General features: G+C 47.8%; 2 protein-coding genes across 8 annotated transcripts in view; one reads left to right on the top strand and one right to left on the bottom strand.

The window, feature by feature from the left end:
- The window catches only part of myo1d (myosin 1D), a 92,343-nt gene that overhangs the window by 75,782 nt on the left and 956 nt on the right, over positions 1–15,605 (bottom strand). For 3 of the 6 annotated variants that reach the window (XM_069185821.1, XM_069185822.1, XM_015362132.2), the window contains exons 2-11: positions 15,543–15,603; positions 14,245–14,977; positions 13,630–13,900; positions 12,835–12,978; positions 11,757–11,837; positions 10,543–10,663; positions 9,773–9,894; positions 7,787–7,836; positions 5,991–6,116; positions 4,815–5,065 (exon numbers count right to left, since the gene is read on the bottom strand). In XM_069185821.1, the coding sequence (XP_069041922.1) occupies positions 4,815–5,065; positions 5,991–6,116; positions 7,787–7,836; positions 9,773–9,894; positions 10,543–10,663; positions 11,757–11,837; positions 12,835–12,978; positions 13,630–13,900; positions 14,245–14,977; positions 15,543–15,603 (1,960 nt within the window). Of the gene's footprint in view, positions 1–4,814; positions 5,066–5,990; positions 6,117–7,526; positions 7,609–7,786; positions 7,837–9,772; positions 9,895–10,542; positions 10,664–11,756; positions 11,838–12,834; positions 12,979–13,629; positions 13,901–14,244; positions 14,978–15,542; positions 15,604–15,605 lie in introns of those variants that run through there. The other 3 variants (XM_015362133.2, XM_015362135.2, XM_069185823.1) reach the window with 3 other exon arrangements.
- LOC107079276 (multimerin-2-like) lies at positions 505–3,713 on the top strand. Of its 2 annotated transcripts, none has more exons than XM_069185831.1 (5): positions 505–661; positions 1,539–1,625; positions 2,295–2,363; positions 2,531–2,594; positions 2,819–3,713. In XM_069185831.1, the coding sequence occupies exons 2-5, from the start codon at positions 1,539–1,541 to the stop codon at positions 3,229–3,231; spliced, it is 633 nt and encodes a 210-aa protein (XP_069041932.1). In that variant the 5' UTR covers positions 505–661; the 3' UTR covers positions 3,232–3,713. The 2 variants fall into 2 exon arrangements, with proteins under 2 accessions (XP_069041932.1, XP_015217629.1); XM_015362143.2 differs by having other exon boundaries at positions 509–661; positions 2,534–2,594.

Genomic DNA, 15,605 nt, shown 5'->3' with positions numbered 1-15,605 from the left:
CTATTAGAACCAACAGTATCTCATTACAGTAATAACCCAAGTCTTCAGATCCATCAGATCCTTCACAAAATTCATACCAGCATTTCAGACTTACAGCAGTGTGCTGCTATTGCACAGTGTATCTACCCCTGTGCTGGAACACCCCAACATCGGCACAGTGTATGTACCCCTGTGCTCGAACACCCCAACATCAGCACAGTGTATCTACCCCTGTGCTGGAACACCCCAACATCAGCCGGTGTATCTACCCCTGTGCTGGAACACCCCAACATCAGCACGGTGTATCTACCCCTGTGCTGGAACACCCCAAGAGCACAGTGTATCTACCCCTGTGCTGGAATACCCCAAGAGCACAGTGTATCTACCCCTGTGGTTGAACACCCCAAGAGCACGGTGTATCTACCCCTGTGCTGGAACAAACCACCATGTGGATCCAAAGCTTTTCATACAACTTTTCTAAAAGAACAGGGTGACCTTTACTGTGAGATCAAGGCACATACTCCTGAAGCACAGCTGATGGGTGTGGGTGGGTCCACTCTGTGCCCACCCTTCCTGTTGGGGTGGAGCAGGGAGGGCCAGCTTGAAGATCACTCACTGCAGACCTCCAGCTTGCTCACTTTCAGCGTTCGTCAGTGTCGGAGACACTCCAGCGTCAGGGAAGGTAAGAAGCACTATTAAACCACTGGCACTTTGTGGAAGAGCACTAGGACTTTTAATTAATGCTTTAATGCAAGGTATCTTCTTCCAGTTTTGTGATTTAAATTTATTTTAGTGCTGTGCTTTGAGATTTAACTGCTTGCAAGAATGGTGCACTGTGTGTGAAAGTTCATGGTTGATCAGCAGAAGAATACTATTCAGTAAAAAAGTACCCATTCATTTTAAAAAGAATAATTAAGGGTGGCACAGTGGCTAGCATTGGTGCCTCAGAGCGCTGGGACCCTGGGTTCAATTCCAGACCTGGAGTGCTGTTTGTGTTTGTTTGCTCCGGGTGCAAAGGCATGATGGGATAATTGGCTTCTGGGAAAATTGCCCCTGGTGCGTGTCTGTGTGCCCCGAGGTGGACCAGGGTCCTGTCCAGGGTGCATCTCGCCTTGTGCCCATTGCTTGCTGGGCTAGGCTCTGCCTCCCCACTGCAACCCTGTACTGGATAAGGGGTTTGGAAGTTTTATGGATTAATTCATTTTAAATCAATTTTTAAAAAATCCCAGCAATTGCAAGTGACTGCAAGAAATGGTTACAGTAGTTTCAAGAATATCTCCAACCACTGGCGTTCAGTGATTTGTTCCCTCCCTCATTATTCTTCACTGCATCTTTTTTTATGAGAAAGCCAGTTTTGAGTGGTATTTACATGCGTTTTCTTTCAGTGATTGTTACCTTCATAGGCTTGGTTAAATGGTTCTTGGTTCATAGATGATTAAATGCCTCACTGTCTACACCTTAGATCAACTTCGGGATATGAAAGCTTCCTAGTTTTGGTGTTAAATGGATCAGCTATCTCATACTCTGCTTTTCCAATCTGTCCTTCTTATTTTTTGCAGATGCTGTCATTAGCTCAAATGGCCTTGATGGGGGTGCTGCTTCTGTCCTCCACCAGAGAGACTCTGATGGAGGAAACCAAAATAGTGGTAGGCATCGCTTCCATGCTTAAAGTTTTCAAACTGTACAGTATCAGTAGGGAGCATAATGCTATCGTACAAAGAACAACTTATCAGTCAGGAGTCAGCTGTGAAACATGAACTAAAAGACAGAAGTGGAAACAATGCAGATGTACATGTAAATCTGAGAAGACGAGGCACTTCTTTATACAAAGGGTTGTGGGAGAATGGAACAGGCTGTGCAGGCTTCCCCAGGATCAATTGACTATGAACTACCAAACAGGCTAGAGGGGTCTACCGGCCTCCTCTCATTTATAGCAGTTTTTCTATTCTAATCAAGTGGACCCCCACAAGCACACAAGGAAAGGACATGCATTTGGGGCAGAAAGTAGGATGTCAATCTTCACTGAGACATGGATGCCTCCAGAACAAACTACCCACCCTGCTAACTGCATAACTGCTTACAAGCACTGTTGAGCAACAGGAAGGCATTTGGCCCAGCTTGCTTGACTTATTTGTAGTAATTTTGCTCGCTTGACTTATTTCTTATCTAGTATCTCTACGGAACACCAGACAATAGAAGATTAATGGGTTCAGGCAGACTTTGTTGGCAGGAGGAAGGGACAGGACCACTATCACTAGAACTGCTGAGTTTGAGTGTTTTTATCCCGATCTCCCCCCACCCGTGTCTGCATGCAGGAACTGACAAAGAAAGTGGAGCACCTGGAGTCGGAGCTGGAGGGGATGAAAAAGCAGCTCAGCGGTCAGGTGGGTGGGCTGGGTCGGCCGCCTTTCACTTCTCACACGCTGTGCAAAACCCACTCCTGTGGATTGTTAATACAGCCCATTGTTTTGACCTCTGTCTCGTGACTGTCGGGTCAAAACGGTTTCTGCCAACTGCTACTTACTCAATGACAGGGATGTGTTTGTTTCAGCAGATTGACAGCGCATACTACAACAACCTCCACCAGAATGCAGCAGGCTCCACCTGCAGCTCAGGTAAGGTAGACAAGCACAGCCGTTACTTTAAAGTCAAATATTATTAAGGTGAAATTGTACAGATACAGAACCTTCACAGTATCCTTGGAAGGTTATCTCAGATGGACGCAGTCCCTCCCTGAAGGGCCTGATTTCCTCAAGTTTGAATGAACAGCAATTTTCAGGAGTGCATCCGAAGTCGTCATCCTTTCCTTTCCCATGACCCTCGCTGCCTCTTATTACAGCTGCCCCGCCTGTCTACTTCTTCTTCTCCTACCCCAAACCCGTGACCGGCGCCGTGGACGTCATCAAGTTCAGCCACGAGTTCGTGAACATCGGCAACGCCTACAACAGCGTGACCGGCATCTTCGCCTGCCCCGTCACGGGCGTCTACCAGCTCTTCTTCTCCACCAACTTCGGCCGCAGGGAGGCCACGAACCTGTGGCTGGTGAAGGACGGGCAGAAGGTGCTGATCAGCCACATGGACCTGCCGGCCAACACCACGGGCAACCTGGTCATGGCCCTGCTGGAGCTGCGCAAGGGCAGCCACGTCTGGGTGACACAGGAAGTCGGACACTCCTGGTCAGACGTTCCCTACCACACCATATACTTCGGGGGATACCTGCTGCATGCCCTGCCGGAGAAAGCGAATGCCTGAGGGGCCACCATTCGGAGGGGCTGGGGGCTGTGGTAGTGGGTCTCAGAATCTGAAACGGAGCTGCACTCCCTGGCCAGAATCACACAGCAGATGTGGCCGAGCCGAGGTCTGTCCCATCGCCTTTCCCCATCTCGGGACAAACCTCGGACCTCTGTTGTCCGATTGGGAAACAGCAGAACTAGGCAGCGCCTTGTGCAGTTCAGTCCCGTTTTCCATCCCTCTCATCGCAAGCCCAGCTCTTGTTGATCCTGGAGGAGGACGGGGTTGGCACTGCTCTTGCTTTGTGCACAAATCATCATCATGCAATGGGGGTTCCTAATATTCTGGCCAGTGAGTGCACCTAGATACACTGTAAGGTGGCGATCTTCATCTTTGTTGGTACAATCAGGGTCTCTTTGTTTCTTTGCCATTTAATTAACCGGAACTTACGTAAATATATCACATGGTAATCTACTAAGCAAATAAAAAATAACAGCAGCAAAGAGTGTTGTGTTTGACTATGTAAAACAGATGACATTCGGTGGCTTGATCATCTGCAGAACAAATAGTGTTTCCCACAAACAGATCAATCTCTCTACTTTTCACTTTGCAGTTCAACATTTTAAACATGTAATTCAAGTTCCCACAGATATTTCTGGGTGGTAGTTTCAGGTTGGCCCGCTAGTATTTCCACTAAATACACCCATTCTAGCCTCCAATATAATAGGTTTGAATATCTATCATCAAGCTCTGAGGCTGCAGTAACCATATAAAGAGAATATATAGCAATATATATGCACACTAGAAACCTGAAAGAACTTGGGCTATACAAATCTTCTTCATGCTTAAGTGTAAACATTTGAACCTGCTGGGGTCCTATTACTGTACATCCAATACCACTCAAAGTTAAAGTCACCTGTCTCCCAGAAGAACATCAGACCAGTTTAGAGCAGCACACCAGGAACAAGCAGCTCTGGAGTACTGTATGTTCCAAACCAAACACCTTCATCTGATTTGATGGTCGATGCTCACAGGCACCCGATTCAGAGCCACACAATGCCATTCCCCGGATATCAGAGAATTCCAACATGCCTGTGAGACACTTTCCTTAGGAAACCACACGATCAAGCTGGAGAAACCTCAGCCAGCTGGGAGAGTACAAAACACTAAAACAGTTCTTGAAAACCTAATTGTTAACTCTTAAGAGGCATAGGTTCCTTCACACCAGAAGGCCAGACTCCTGGCTGTGGGAGCATTCAAAGCTATCCAGGTTCGAAGTGTTTCGGATTCAGTGCCCCGTTATAAAAGATACAGAACCCTGGGATAACTGTAATCGTTAAGACACAAGGGGATAACACTGGTCCATGCTTGCTTCGAGTTTCCTTCCTTCCTTCCTTTCCTGGTCATTATAATTTACAGGTTTTGGCGACATAAAATAACTTTCAACAGCTTGCTTTTCACACAAAATAAAAGCCCAACATACTGCATTATCTGACACAGATTTAATTCACTCCACATAGTCTTCATCATACGTGTCATGTAGAATTGGCAGCTGCCAGAATTGGGCGCAGAGATATTTCCATAGCCAGCTTGAATACACCTACATTATTTTAAGGTACTGATCCGGGACCGAGTCCCCAGCCAGCCTGGCTCCAGCTGTGGAAGGCTGCTGAGCTCTCCAGATGTGCTCTGGTTCCCTCTCCTGGAAGTAGCGGGCATTGATCGTGAGCCAGAAGTTCCAGGCGTCCCTCTGTTTGCTCTGGAACAGCTGTCTGAGGTACAGCTCTGTGCCCTCCTTCACCTTAAAGAGACACACGCAGTGGAGGCCCTGAGACAGGGGAGGCCCTGCATGGGTCTGCTGAGGACAGAGCACACAACAGAGATCCAATCCTAGGAAGTATATCCTAGAGAATAGCAGTATCCGGGAGAGGAAGAATCTGGAGCACATCCCAGACATGATAACAGAAAGGTCACAAACGACAGAAGGCCAGACTGACCCGAGGGTCTCGTGCGAATCTCCGCGTATGTGCCAGCTTAACACCAGCTACATTATTCTACATTTCCACCACTTTCTGTATGAAGAAGTGCCTCAGTCTTGATTGTGGAACCATTCAGTTTGGTACATAACAGGATTTGCCTTTCACAGGGTGCTTAACTCCAGTCATGGAGATCCAGAGGGTTTCTGTTACAATTTGAGCCTAAATTACCAAACTGAATTCATTATTTGTTTCACTGTATAGGTTGAAGCTTTTCCTTGTTCTTAAGAAGTGAATGAAAATGTCTTTAAATACAATATTTCATTATTGCAATATTACATTGTATTGTATAGAATTAGTATCTATGATATATAAATGCATCATATTTATTTATAATTAGAAGTAGATCAGGTGGGGAGCTGCGTCAGCATGCATAGGCTGCAAAGGAACAAGTAATAGGTTTATTCTAAGCTGAAAAGAGAAGAAAGAAGACGCAACGTTTTGGCTATGGAGCCTTCTTCACACCTGAAGCTGCTTTTTCTTTCTTCTCTTTTCAAACCTATTACTTGTTCCCATATAATTATAATTCATTTTTCCTTTTCACAGAAATATCAGGTGCATAACCAACCCTACTGACCGTGTTTTTAAAACCCAGCTGCTATGGTGCATTCCTGGTGTATTCAGCACGCCTATCAGCCTGAAAGTACTCAATAATCATGTTGACCGGATGCCGGAGCTCTCTCCCGTTCACACGCTGCGCTCTTGTGAACGTGACGCAGTGAACCTGCACAAGTCAGCGATCACCTCTTTCCGGACCATGGCCACATGGTCGTAGGTCATCTCGCCCCTGCGCTTGCTGGACAGGCGGAGGCTGATTTGCACCGGGGTCGTCAGCAGCTTGGTCTCAGAGCTCATGTGGGTGGCCGGCCTCTGCAGAGACAGACACAGCCGAGAGGGGCTGCAGGGAGAGCCGGACTGGGCACTTTCTCTAAAGCCCTGACCCCAGGCGGCAGCCAGCTGGAAGCATAGGGTGCAAATCCACCATTCAACACCGATTAAGGAAACAAGGTCTGGGAAAAACCCAGGTCAACCCAGGGAGAACATGCAAACTCCACACAGACGGGAGACCCACGACTGGAGTCGAACTCGGGACTCCAGAGCTGTCCAGTGGTACAGCTGACTATCATGGCATTGTATTGTCTCAAGCCCAGGACCACGTTCATAAAACATCTACCAGAACTCTAGATTTCCGGATGCTTTTTTTCCTCTACTTACTGTATAAATAACAGAGTGAAGACACGTCACAATCCTGAGATGCACAAGTGGGTTTCACTATCTGCAATGAGCATGCTGCCCTTTTAAGCTCCAAATGCACACCTACTTCCTGTTGTATGGTAGAAAAATGTGTCACACTTATTCTGTGTATGCAATTCTGAGTGGAGCTCCGATTTATTTTAGCAGCAGCTTTGCCAGCACCTACGATTGGACATCACATATACACAGTGAAGACCCTGGCAGGTTGTCATAGAAACACTGTAGCGAACAAAAGGCAGGCCACTAGAGGACGCTAACCATACACTTCAAAGACACTTGTCAAATCTTCTCTGTGTGAATGATCTCGCCTGTGTTCACTGATCGGTTCACTTATTAATCGATTAATCGAAAAAGGGTGCATTCTTACATGGATTTAATTACAGGGTTCGCTTCTGTATAATAATTTCTCAGTGCAGGAGCAGGACTTTGGTTGTTGGGGTTTAATTGTGTTTGCTGGCAGAGTAGGCATCCCTGAAGCTGTTCTTCTCTATTACTGAATGAGGTGGAGATAAGCTCCTCCTCTTTAAGAAAGTTCTGTGTTTTATAAGCAATGGCTAAAAACGTTCAAAACAAAGCCAGGAAGCCTCCCAGATCTTTAAAACAGACCCAGACCCTTAAAAAAAAATACAAGCTGCCACCTTATGTTGTTACATGTGAAAACCTCCTAAAGCCATATCACCCACAGTGGGGATCTTTCACAACACCGATCCCCACAGGAGCAGTGCTGGGAGAACACACGTTTTTTTTTCTGCTCTGGATCACTTGGGTCCCTCTGACCCCTGCACCTCTCCAGTCGCACCCCTGTCCACTGGGCTGACAGGAAAGCAGCGGTGGGCTTCCTTGCAGTTCCTAGACCCACACATCTGCACCTCCAGCTGCGCAGCATGAAAGTGAAAACAGCCCAGGTTACGCCACCCAAAAAGCACATGTGCTCTCCCTTCTCCCTCCCTCCTACGCCCGGAAAAGACATCCGTTTCGGTTTTTGTTGCCCTGCATTTTCTATTATTATTTTACGAGGTCTGTTACATTTTCGCAATGAAGCGAGAGGCCGGGGAGGTGTGGTTCTCAGGTCCTCACATCATTATCACAGCAGAGCAGGCTGGTAAAACGTGCAAGGGGTCTTGTTCCGAGAGAGGCGTGGCTGCTGGGCCCGTGTAAAGAAAATCAAGCCCATGTATCGGTCAAAATCTGGGCTCGTGGACCCATTCTACAGCTGTGACATGTAGGCAAAGGGGAACCCCACCAGCGGAGCCCCGGAATGCTGACTTGGGTTCGACCCCACTCACCCTCCTCTGCCTGGGCGGCGATTTCCTCTTCTCTCTCACACCCTCAGCATCTGCAAGGGAAGACAGGATGACTCAGATCGTCAAGCTGCCCAAGGCAGAGCCAATGCAACAGCCTGCAACAATTTTGCTTTCATCTCATTTACCCCTTCAGAAAAGGTGTAGCAATCTACTGGAGCTCCTTCGGGGAGGGATCTACGTTTACTGGGAACACTGAGGGCGGAAATATGAAGATTTCACCGTTTCCATCGCTGTCAGAAATGAAGAACGATTAGGTTTCCCCACAATCGCCACCGTCCTTGTCCACGCCAGCTCAGCTTCTCAGGCCGAAAAAGATCCTGGCCGTCCACAGCTCACAGAACACTCAAGTTACAACATAAACAGTGTCACAACTGAGGCAGCTGCTAATTTGGTGGCCTGTAGCTCACTAATCTGAAGGTCCCATCCAGACAACTGGTGAACATAGGACATCTACATCAACAACACGGCAGGCTAGTTTGTTCAAGATCCCCACCACTCTTTGTGCAAAGAATTGTCTCTTGTGCTCAGTCTGCCTATGTATTTGTGTGGGCAGGTCCATGTTTTACTCTTTGTCCTGAAATTGTTATCTGGGTTAGCTTTATCAACATTTTGTCAACACTTCTCAAGATTTTACCTGCTAACAATATTAAGATCCTCTCACCTGTGTTTAAGACATGAATCAGAACTGCAAATGTTTCCTACACGAGGTCTTTTCAATCCATATATATATATAATTTTAACATAACTTGTCCTGACTTGATCAAAGTCACTTAAACACTATTCACAACACAATTGTTGTCCTTATTACAACACAGAGTGCTTCACCACACTGAGGACACTGGGCATCTCTTCCTCTAGCTGCAGTGCAAACACACTTGTTTGAGTGGCTTATATATCCCTGTCAGTATAGTACAGAATTAAACACCTCTGCTGACTTGTCAGCACTGTGGTCTCTCAAGGACAATCTCAAATGATTTTTAAAATGTGAACACGCAACTCCTGACATTTAGGAACGCAAAGCACATGGTTCTCGTACAAAAGGGGCAATTGAACATGATCCTGAGGCGACCTTCTGTTCCGCTGCCAATCAAACAGAGAAACAAAAACCGTATTACAGGCCATCTCGCTATGTGCAGAGGTCAGTACTCTGTTGTTTTCTTTACGGAGCAGATTCCAAACGGCTCTATAATTAGATTGCTTGCATCTGGGCGGGAGGCCACAAGGCCACATCCTCTGGAACGTTCGTGTCTTTTCAGGAAGAGCGATTGCGCTCCACCTCAGGAACGACAGGCATGCAGGATCGGCGCGCGTCTAACTTTTCGCGATCGTTTCAGCGCCGCTCTTCAGAACAGTATGGGGAAACACCCAGATCAGACCAAATCACTCCGTGACCCTGACATGTCCAGGCATGTGCTGCAGTGGCAGGGAGGAATAGTGGTGGGACAGGACTCATCACAAACACAGCTGCCACGAGAGCCCGCACGCGTACCATGCACACGTCCGCCATCCAGAGAAAAATCAGAAACAGGACACCTTTCTCACACCCTCCCTGTAAGTAAGAGCTGAGGGACAGCAACACAATCTTGTTCACTTCCGTACTTCTGCCTCATTCTGACTCCTGCCATGGCCAAGCAGTTTGGCATTTTAAAACAAGCCAGTTGGAGGTGAAAGCCGGCTTGGCGTAGTGAAACAGGGACAGTTTCGGAAAAACGCCAGCCGACGAATTCTCTTGGACAGCGAGGCCCTGGACTGAAGCTAGCAGCCCCTCAGGTGGCGGCAAACCTCTGTGTTAAGCCAAGTATGTTTGTCCCGATGAAAGCTTGTTCGCAGCAATGTGGACAATTAAAAAAAAAAGAAAAGTATTTTGAAGTACAAAAGGTGGGGTTATCTAACAGGACTATTTTTGTTTTCAGGGTGCGTTTTTGGGGTGCGCTCCCCATGAAACGTTGCCGCCCGGGTCCCACTCACCTTTGGGCTCGAGGAAAGCCCGCAGCCGGGACGGACTCAGGCCCAGCAGACCGGCGCCAGCTCCAGCCTGCGCCCCACGCCCACTCCTCCCCCCCCGCCGGGGACACCTCCTGTGGTAGTACCTGCAGGAAACACGTCGTCTCTAGAAAGGATGGAATTCCATCCAAACAGAGACCGGCTGGGAAACCGGGAAGAAGGTGACGGATTACAGTAGTACACCCGCAAGCAAGACTCTGGAAATAAGCAGGAGGTACCAGTTGAACTCCCACACCCAACAATATAAATGCCATACTGAGGAATTTAAAAAAAACGTTTCTAAAAAATATGCCATTTTTACTATATAGTATCAAAGAAAATGTAATTGCATTGTCAAATATCAGAGGGTCACAGTGAGGTCAGCACTAGATCTGCATTTCAAAGTTCTGTTCAGATTCTGAACTTCAGATGTGTGGCTTCAGCTGAGAGGCTGAAGCACCGAAAGGCATTGTCAAGTTCAATACTATTAAAAAAACACAGACCATTCTTAGGGTTATTTATGGCTCGAGGACAGGAGAGGATTAAGAAAGGTGAAAAACGAGAGGAGGACATTTAGCCCATGATGCTCAGTGCCATAGCACTGTATACACAGATGCTTTTAAAGGAGACATCCATGCTACAAGAATCAGAATTAAGTGACGAAACAGCCCAGGTGGTTTCAGTTTTGCATATTTTATAAGGGAGATAGATGGGACCGTCACTTCTCTGATCTTTCCCGATAAACTGCTGCTTACCTGACGATCTCTCTGGTGGACCTGGGGGACAGAGCATCCGATTCTAGGAGCCTGGCCAGGAGGTGGAAGAACACAGTGTCCAGATCCTGCCCGGCACGGAATCGCACCAGCAAGGTAGGTACTGGGGGGAATAAAGGGAGCGTGAGCCGGTAATCAAGAGTCATCATGGGTTGGTTTTAAAATAAAAGTCATCCAGAGATATGGAGTGGCAGGGTCTACCTATAACAGCTTGGGAACCATTTCTGACATCTGCTTTAAGCAGCAAGGAATCACACCCCACTGGGGTTATTCCAGCGTTTTATCAGAAAAGCAAGAGCAATGCAGCATGGGGACTCAAACACAACCATTTCATGATATTCGGCTCCTGTGTAGGTCTACCAGCGAGGACATCAGTTCTGGGTGCAGGTGGAGCTCTGTGATGCAGGTGTCATGGGTTCGAGCCAGGATCTTGCCAATAGCCGACAGCGACCAGGATTCCACGGACAATGGTGTGCAAATGGCAGGGCTGGGATTACTCCCGGCTTTCCAGTGACTCCTGGCACCTACAGGCTTGCAGTTACGTTGCACTGCTTGCAGTTTGTCAAATGAAGAATGGCTCTGCAGCTGGGGGCATGCTGGGGGGGCTGAACTAGCACTTCATTCTTCGCCGGTCTGGTCCAGGAGTCACTGCTGGACAGCCAAGTCTTACAGCAATGACCGATTTCAAATGAGGTGGGTGAACAATCATTAAAATTTGTGATTTGACTGCACATTAATTAATACTCCTTCATCTCCATGGATTCAGAAAGGGTGTCGACAGTGACATCACAGAGAATTCCACTCAACTAATACAGATATTTTTAGCCAGCGCAATGTTTGCTTAAGATATAGGCCCTAATTTTTTTTTTTAACTTAAGGTCAAGGCACGGTCACACTTAGAAAATATTAAGGCAGCAGTATGGAAAAATGGTTAACACTCTGGTCTCCTGACCAAGGGGGACACAGGATCAAACCACTAATGGGGGCTCCATGCTGTACCCCAAGGTAAGGTACTTTACTACAAATACTTCAGCAAACCGAGCTGCGTTCACGGGCATAAATAATTGACTAAAAACAGGGAAAAACAATCGGAAAAAAAAACAGGTCACTGTAACGCTGCTAAGTGACTCTGAATAACACATCAGCCAAATAAAGCAAAAACAAAATCTGCACCTCAGCTCACAAAGAGTCCTTGCCTTTATTCTGGAGATAGCAGGAAATCCTCTTGCTGTCAGTCATGACTTTCAAAAAGTCTTCAAATCCAACCTCTCCATCCCCTAAAACAGGAAAGAAACCCATCCAACTGCATCAGTGCAGGACAGGGAAGAACTTCCTTCAGAGTAAAAATCGCTTCATGTGGATTTCTCTTTTTTACTTATTTAGGATGACCAATTATTTTATTGCATGCCCTCCCCTTTAGGGATGGCCAGCTGTTATTGATCTGTTTTGAGACTTGGCTCCTCTAACCCCTCTTGGAGAGAACAGGGAAAGGCAGATGAACATTCCCACCCCTGAGAGCTGCTCATCCGTCTCCACCTTGCAGGACAGGTGGGCTAGCGCCACATTGAGTAACAGAGTGGCACTGCAACCCCACGGGTATCCTGGGTAGCCTCGGGGGGTTACCTTTTCACCAAGAGCTGAGGAAGAGTCTTGGTTAGCTAATCCCTACTCTGTCAGAACACTCTGCCAAACCTGGAGAGAATTCTACAACCGAGGTGCTGAAATAACCATTGGGATGCCTCATCTCAGCTTGGTCTGGCTCCTACAGGACATTCCTGTATTTGTCTCTTGCACACCGACAATATCAACCTAACAGATTTCTTAAGAATGAGCAGTGAAGCCTACACCAGAGGACACAAGTGCTCGGAAGTGCGTTTAAAAAATTGAGAACAGGGAGGCGAGAGTCCGAAACAAACTTCCCAGGCAAATGGTCACATTCTTATCATTCCTCATTATAAAAGCCGTCGGATCGGGTGGTCTGGTGAGCTTCGGGGATTTTAAGCTATCTGGCTAGCCAGATCGAGAGTGGGATGAGGAGCACTCCTTTGCAGAAGAACACTCTTCACGACCCAACACAAACGTTTAATTGAGGTCTATTCTTCATGCGTCTTAAAAAATAAGGTGAAGGAGGAAGTAGCAACAGTTCAAAGAGCAGAAACTCAAGAAGGAGAAGTCAGAAAAGCAGAAGCTGAAAGGAATGAGGAAGTCTGCTCATGCCCGATTGTTTGAATTGCTCCTCAGTTCCACTTCTGCCAGGCAGGAGGAGGCTCTCACCATCAGAGTCTGCCCTCTGCAACGACAGGCGCAGCTGGGCAGTGCCCAGGCGGATGCCCACCGCCCTCAGTGTGGTCTTCAGTCCAGGGCTGGCGATGCTCCTGCCACGATGCCCGCAGGCCAGGTCGAAGACTTCGCGGAAAGCTGCCAGACACACAGAGAAGGAAGTACATTCCAGCACCATCCTCACAGACGTCACTCAGTCTCCTCGCTGCCCTGCTGTCGCTCACTCGGGTTTTTCGGGGTTCATTCCTGATCTACGGCAATCTGTCACTTAGCCCTTCTGGATCCAGCAGTCGAGTGAAAACGGAGACCTAGTCAGTGATCTAGGCCAGCGGTGGTCCTCTCTGCTGGCAGGATGTGTTAAAACTGCCACCGGACATAGTGAACGGGGGCAGAGAGAATAGACACTACACAGTATAGCGCAAAACTGGTGGCTGGTTTTAAAATTATAAACCCGCAACAGAAAAAACAGAGGTAGTGAAAAGGGAAGTTAAACCAGACGCTTTACCTTTAGAAATGCTTGAATTGGTCACCACAGGTCCTGATATAAAACCAATTCAAGCTATTATGGAAATACCTGGATTCAGGAAAAACAATGGCAGCACAAATCCCAAACCACTGTCTATTACCAATCAACTTCAACTTGTTCAGAGTTTCTATGAATATTTAGGATGCTATGATAACACAATTCAATCCCAATGTACAATTAAAGTAGTGCTTGGTGGAATTTTGTGATCAAGTTAAAATATTTGTGCAGTCCCATATTAGATTGAAAAAACGGCAGTATTTCACCTTTGACCTGTTCGTCGGTCAGCTGTGTCCAAGCTCCACCCCCTGTCCTTCCCCCTGTTTCCTCTTGCTGTACCATGGGGGCTCTCCCGGCTCTGTGATTCTGTGCTGCCCCCTTCTGGCCACTTAGAGCTGCCACTGTTCCAGGAACATTCAGGTGGACCGCGCTGTCCAAGACTGTGGACTCTGCTGCTGCGCCTGTGTCCCAGGGCAGGGACAGGAGCTCTGCAAAGCTCCAGGATTCATCAGGCACATTCAGTGTTGATGGTAAATCCTGGTTATTACAAGGAAAACGACAACAAAACACCCATTCTAAAAACATCAGCAAAAGGCAGTCCGGACAGTTCTTGTCCATAGTGACACATCGCTCCAGATCACAATGTATCCAACTATTGGTGCATCTCAAATATTTCATTAAAACTTTCAGCATACATTTTGTGCAAAACAGTCTGAAAGTGATATTCTTGAATCTAAAATCTTCATGTAAAGGAAAACTAAGTTTGATTTTACAAATTCACACGTCCTCAGCTTATTTTTATTTAATATAGGGGAAAAAAGAACTTTAAAAAGCTTCTCTCAAGCCTCTCTCATTCACTCTACATTCAGATGATCATCTACCTCTACCGCAGAATCTGCCTCCGTAACGTGATGATGATCTTCTTTCCGTGGCAGTGTGAAGATCTCACTCATTTGGTCTTCCCCCGACTTGCTCTCCTCATCTGGTTTTTCAGCACGTGTCTGCGTGACGTCCTCCATCCCCGTTTTCTCCGTGTTGCCATCGCAACCTGCTTCCTCTGTGACATCCATGGCCCCCCCCCTCTCTCCAACACTGGGGTAGTCATCTCTCCTTGCAACATTGTCCTCAGCACCCTCCCTCTCAGCAATACCATCGGAATCCCTTCCCTCCTGGACATTGTCCAGCCCCATGGGAATACTGCAAGAGCCCTCTTCCTTTCTTGCTTCCCTGGAACAGCTCCCGTCCCGGTCAGGGTCAGATCCCTGCACTAGTACGACCACACCTTTTCCACCGGCAACGTCATCGGAACACTCGCTTTCCGGATAACGCCTCCCGACTCCTGGCTTGCACTCCATCCCTTCGGAGAGCATGTTTTCCAGGGCACTGCCAGTGGGCTCTCCCTCCGCCTGTAACTCCGTTGTCGCACCGCGTTTGGACGATGAGGGACCTAACCGCAGGTCTTGGCCTTCCATGCCGACCACCAGATCCGGGTGCTGCTCCACCGACGGCGCCCTTTGTGATTTTCCGCTCCCCGATAGTTTGCAGTCCGGCTCTCTCGCCAAGACGGAGAGAAAGGGGAGAGGAGGGACCACATAGATGCGTCCACCTGGCTCTCTGCAAGACAAACGATATATCGAGGTCGGTTTCAGAGGACAGTCCCATCCCCCGAGGCATCGGCAAGGGCTCCAGATCACGGATAAATGAGCTGAGGATTCAAGGAGACCTACTATACCTGCCGGACGTTTGATCCCGAGAGAAGCAGAAAACAGAATGTTGTGCTCTACAGCAATCTGCCTCCTCTCGTACTGACACTCTTGTCACTTTAACGGCCTTGAACACGGTCCTTCGAAGGATTCTGAGGCTTTCGAAGCCGACACTAAGCTTATGGCTAGATCATGTCGGGACTGCAGATGGAGAAGTTTGAGCTCCACTCCTCCGTGCAGCCTGCTCAGTGGTGCCAGGGCTGAGTCTGTGGACTGTAGGTCCCCCTGACTTAACCCTTTCTAAGAAAGAACAGTTCACCAACGGTAGCACTCAGCACACGTTTCCTCCTGTCTCCTGTATTGGAGTATTTCCCTCTTTTCATGCTCTGCCTTAAAAGGATATAAAACATCCCCAGCCGGGCTGGGTCCAACTGAGAGCGATACACCTCAGACTCATTTAGGAATGCCAGTCCTACCTCTTTACCAACGGCGCCTCTCTGGGTTTGTAGCACAGCAATGCAAGAGACTCCCACAGACCT

Source organism: Lepisosteus oculatus, chromosome 28 (assembly GCF_040954835.1).
Source record: "Lepisosteus oculatus isolate fLepOcu1 chromosome 28, fLepOcu1.hap2, whole genome shotgun sequence".
Classification (NCBI taxonomy): Eukaryota; Metazoa; Chordata; class Actinopteri; order Semionotiformes; family Lepisosteidae; genus Lepisosteus; species Lepisosteus oculatus.
This window is presented reverse-complemented; position numbering and strand designations above follow the sequence as displayed.

Excerpts from the sequence above, each read along its gene's own strand:
- LOC107079276 (XM_069185831.1), top strand. The coding sequence starts at position 1,539 with ATGCTGTCATTAGCTCAAATGGCCTTGATGGGGGTGCTGCTTCTGTCC. Across the intron at positions 2,364-2,530 it reads AAAAGCAGCTCAGCGGTCAG|CAGATTGACAGCGCATACTA; the intron begins GTGGGTGGGCTG and ends TGTTTGTTTCAG. Across the intron at positions 2,595-2,818 it reads AGGCTCCACCTGCAGCTCAG|CTGCCCCGCCTGTCTACTTC; the intron begins GTAAGGTAGACA and ends CTCTTATTACAG.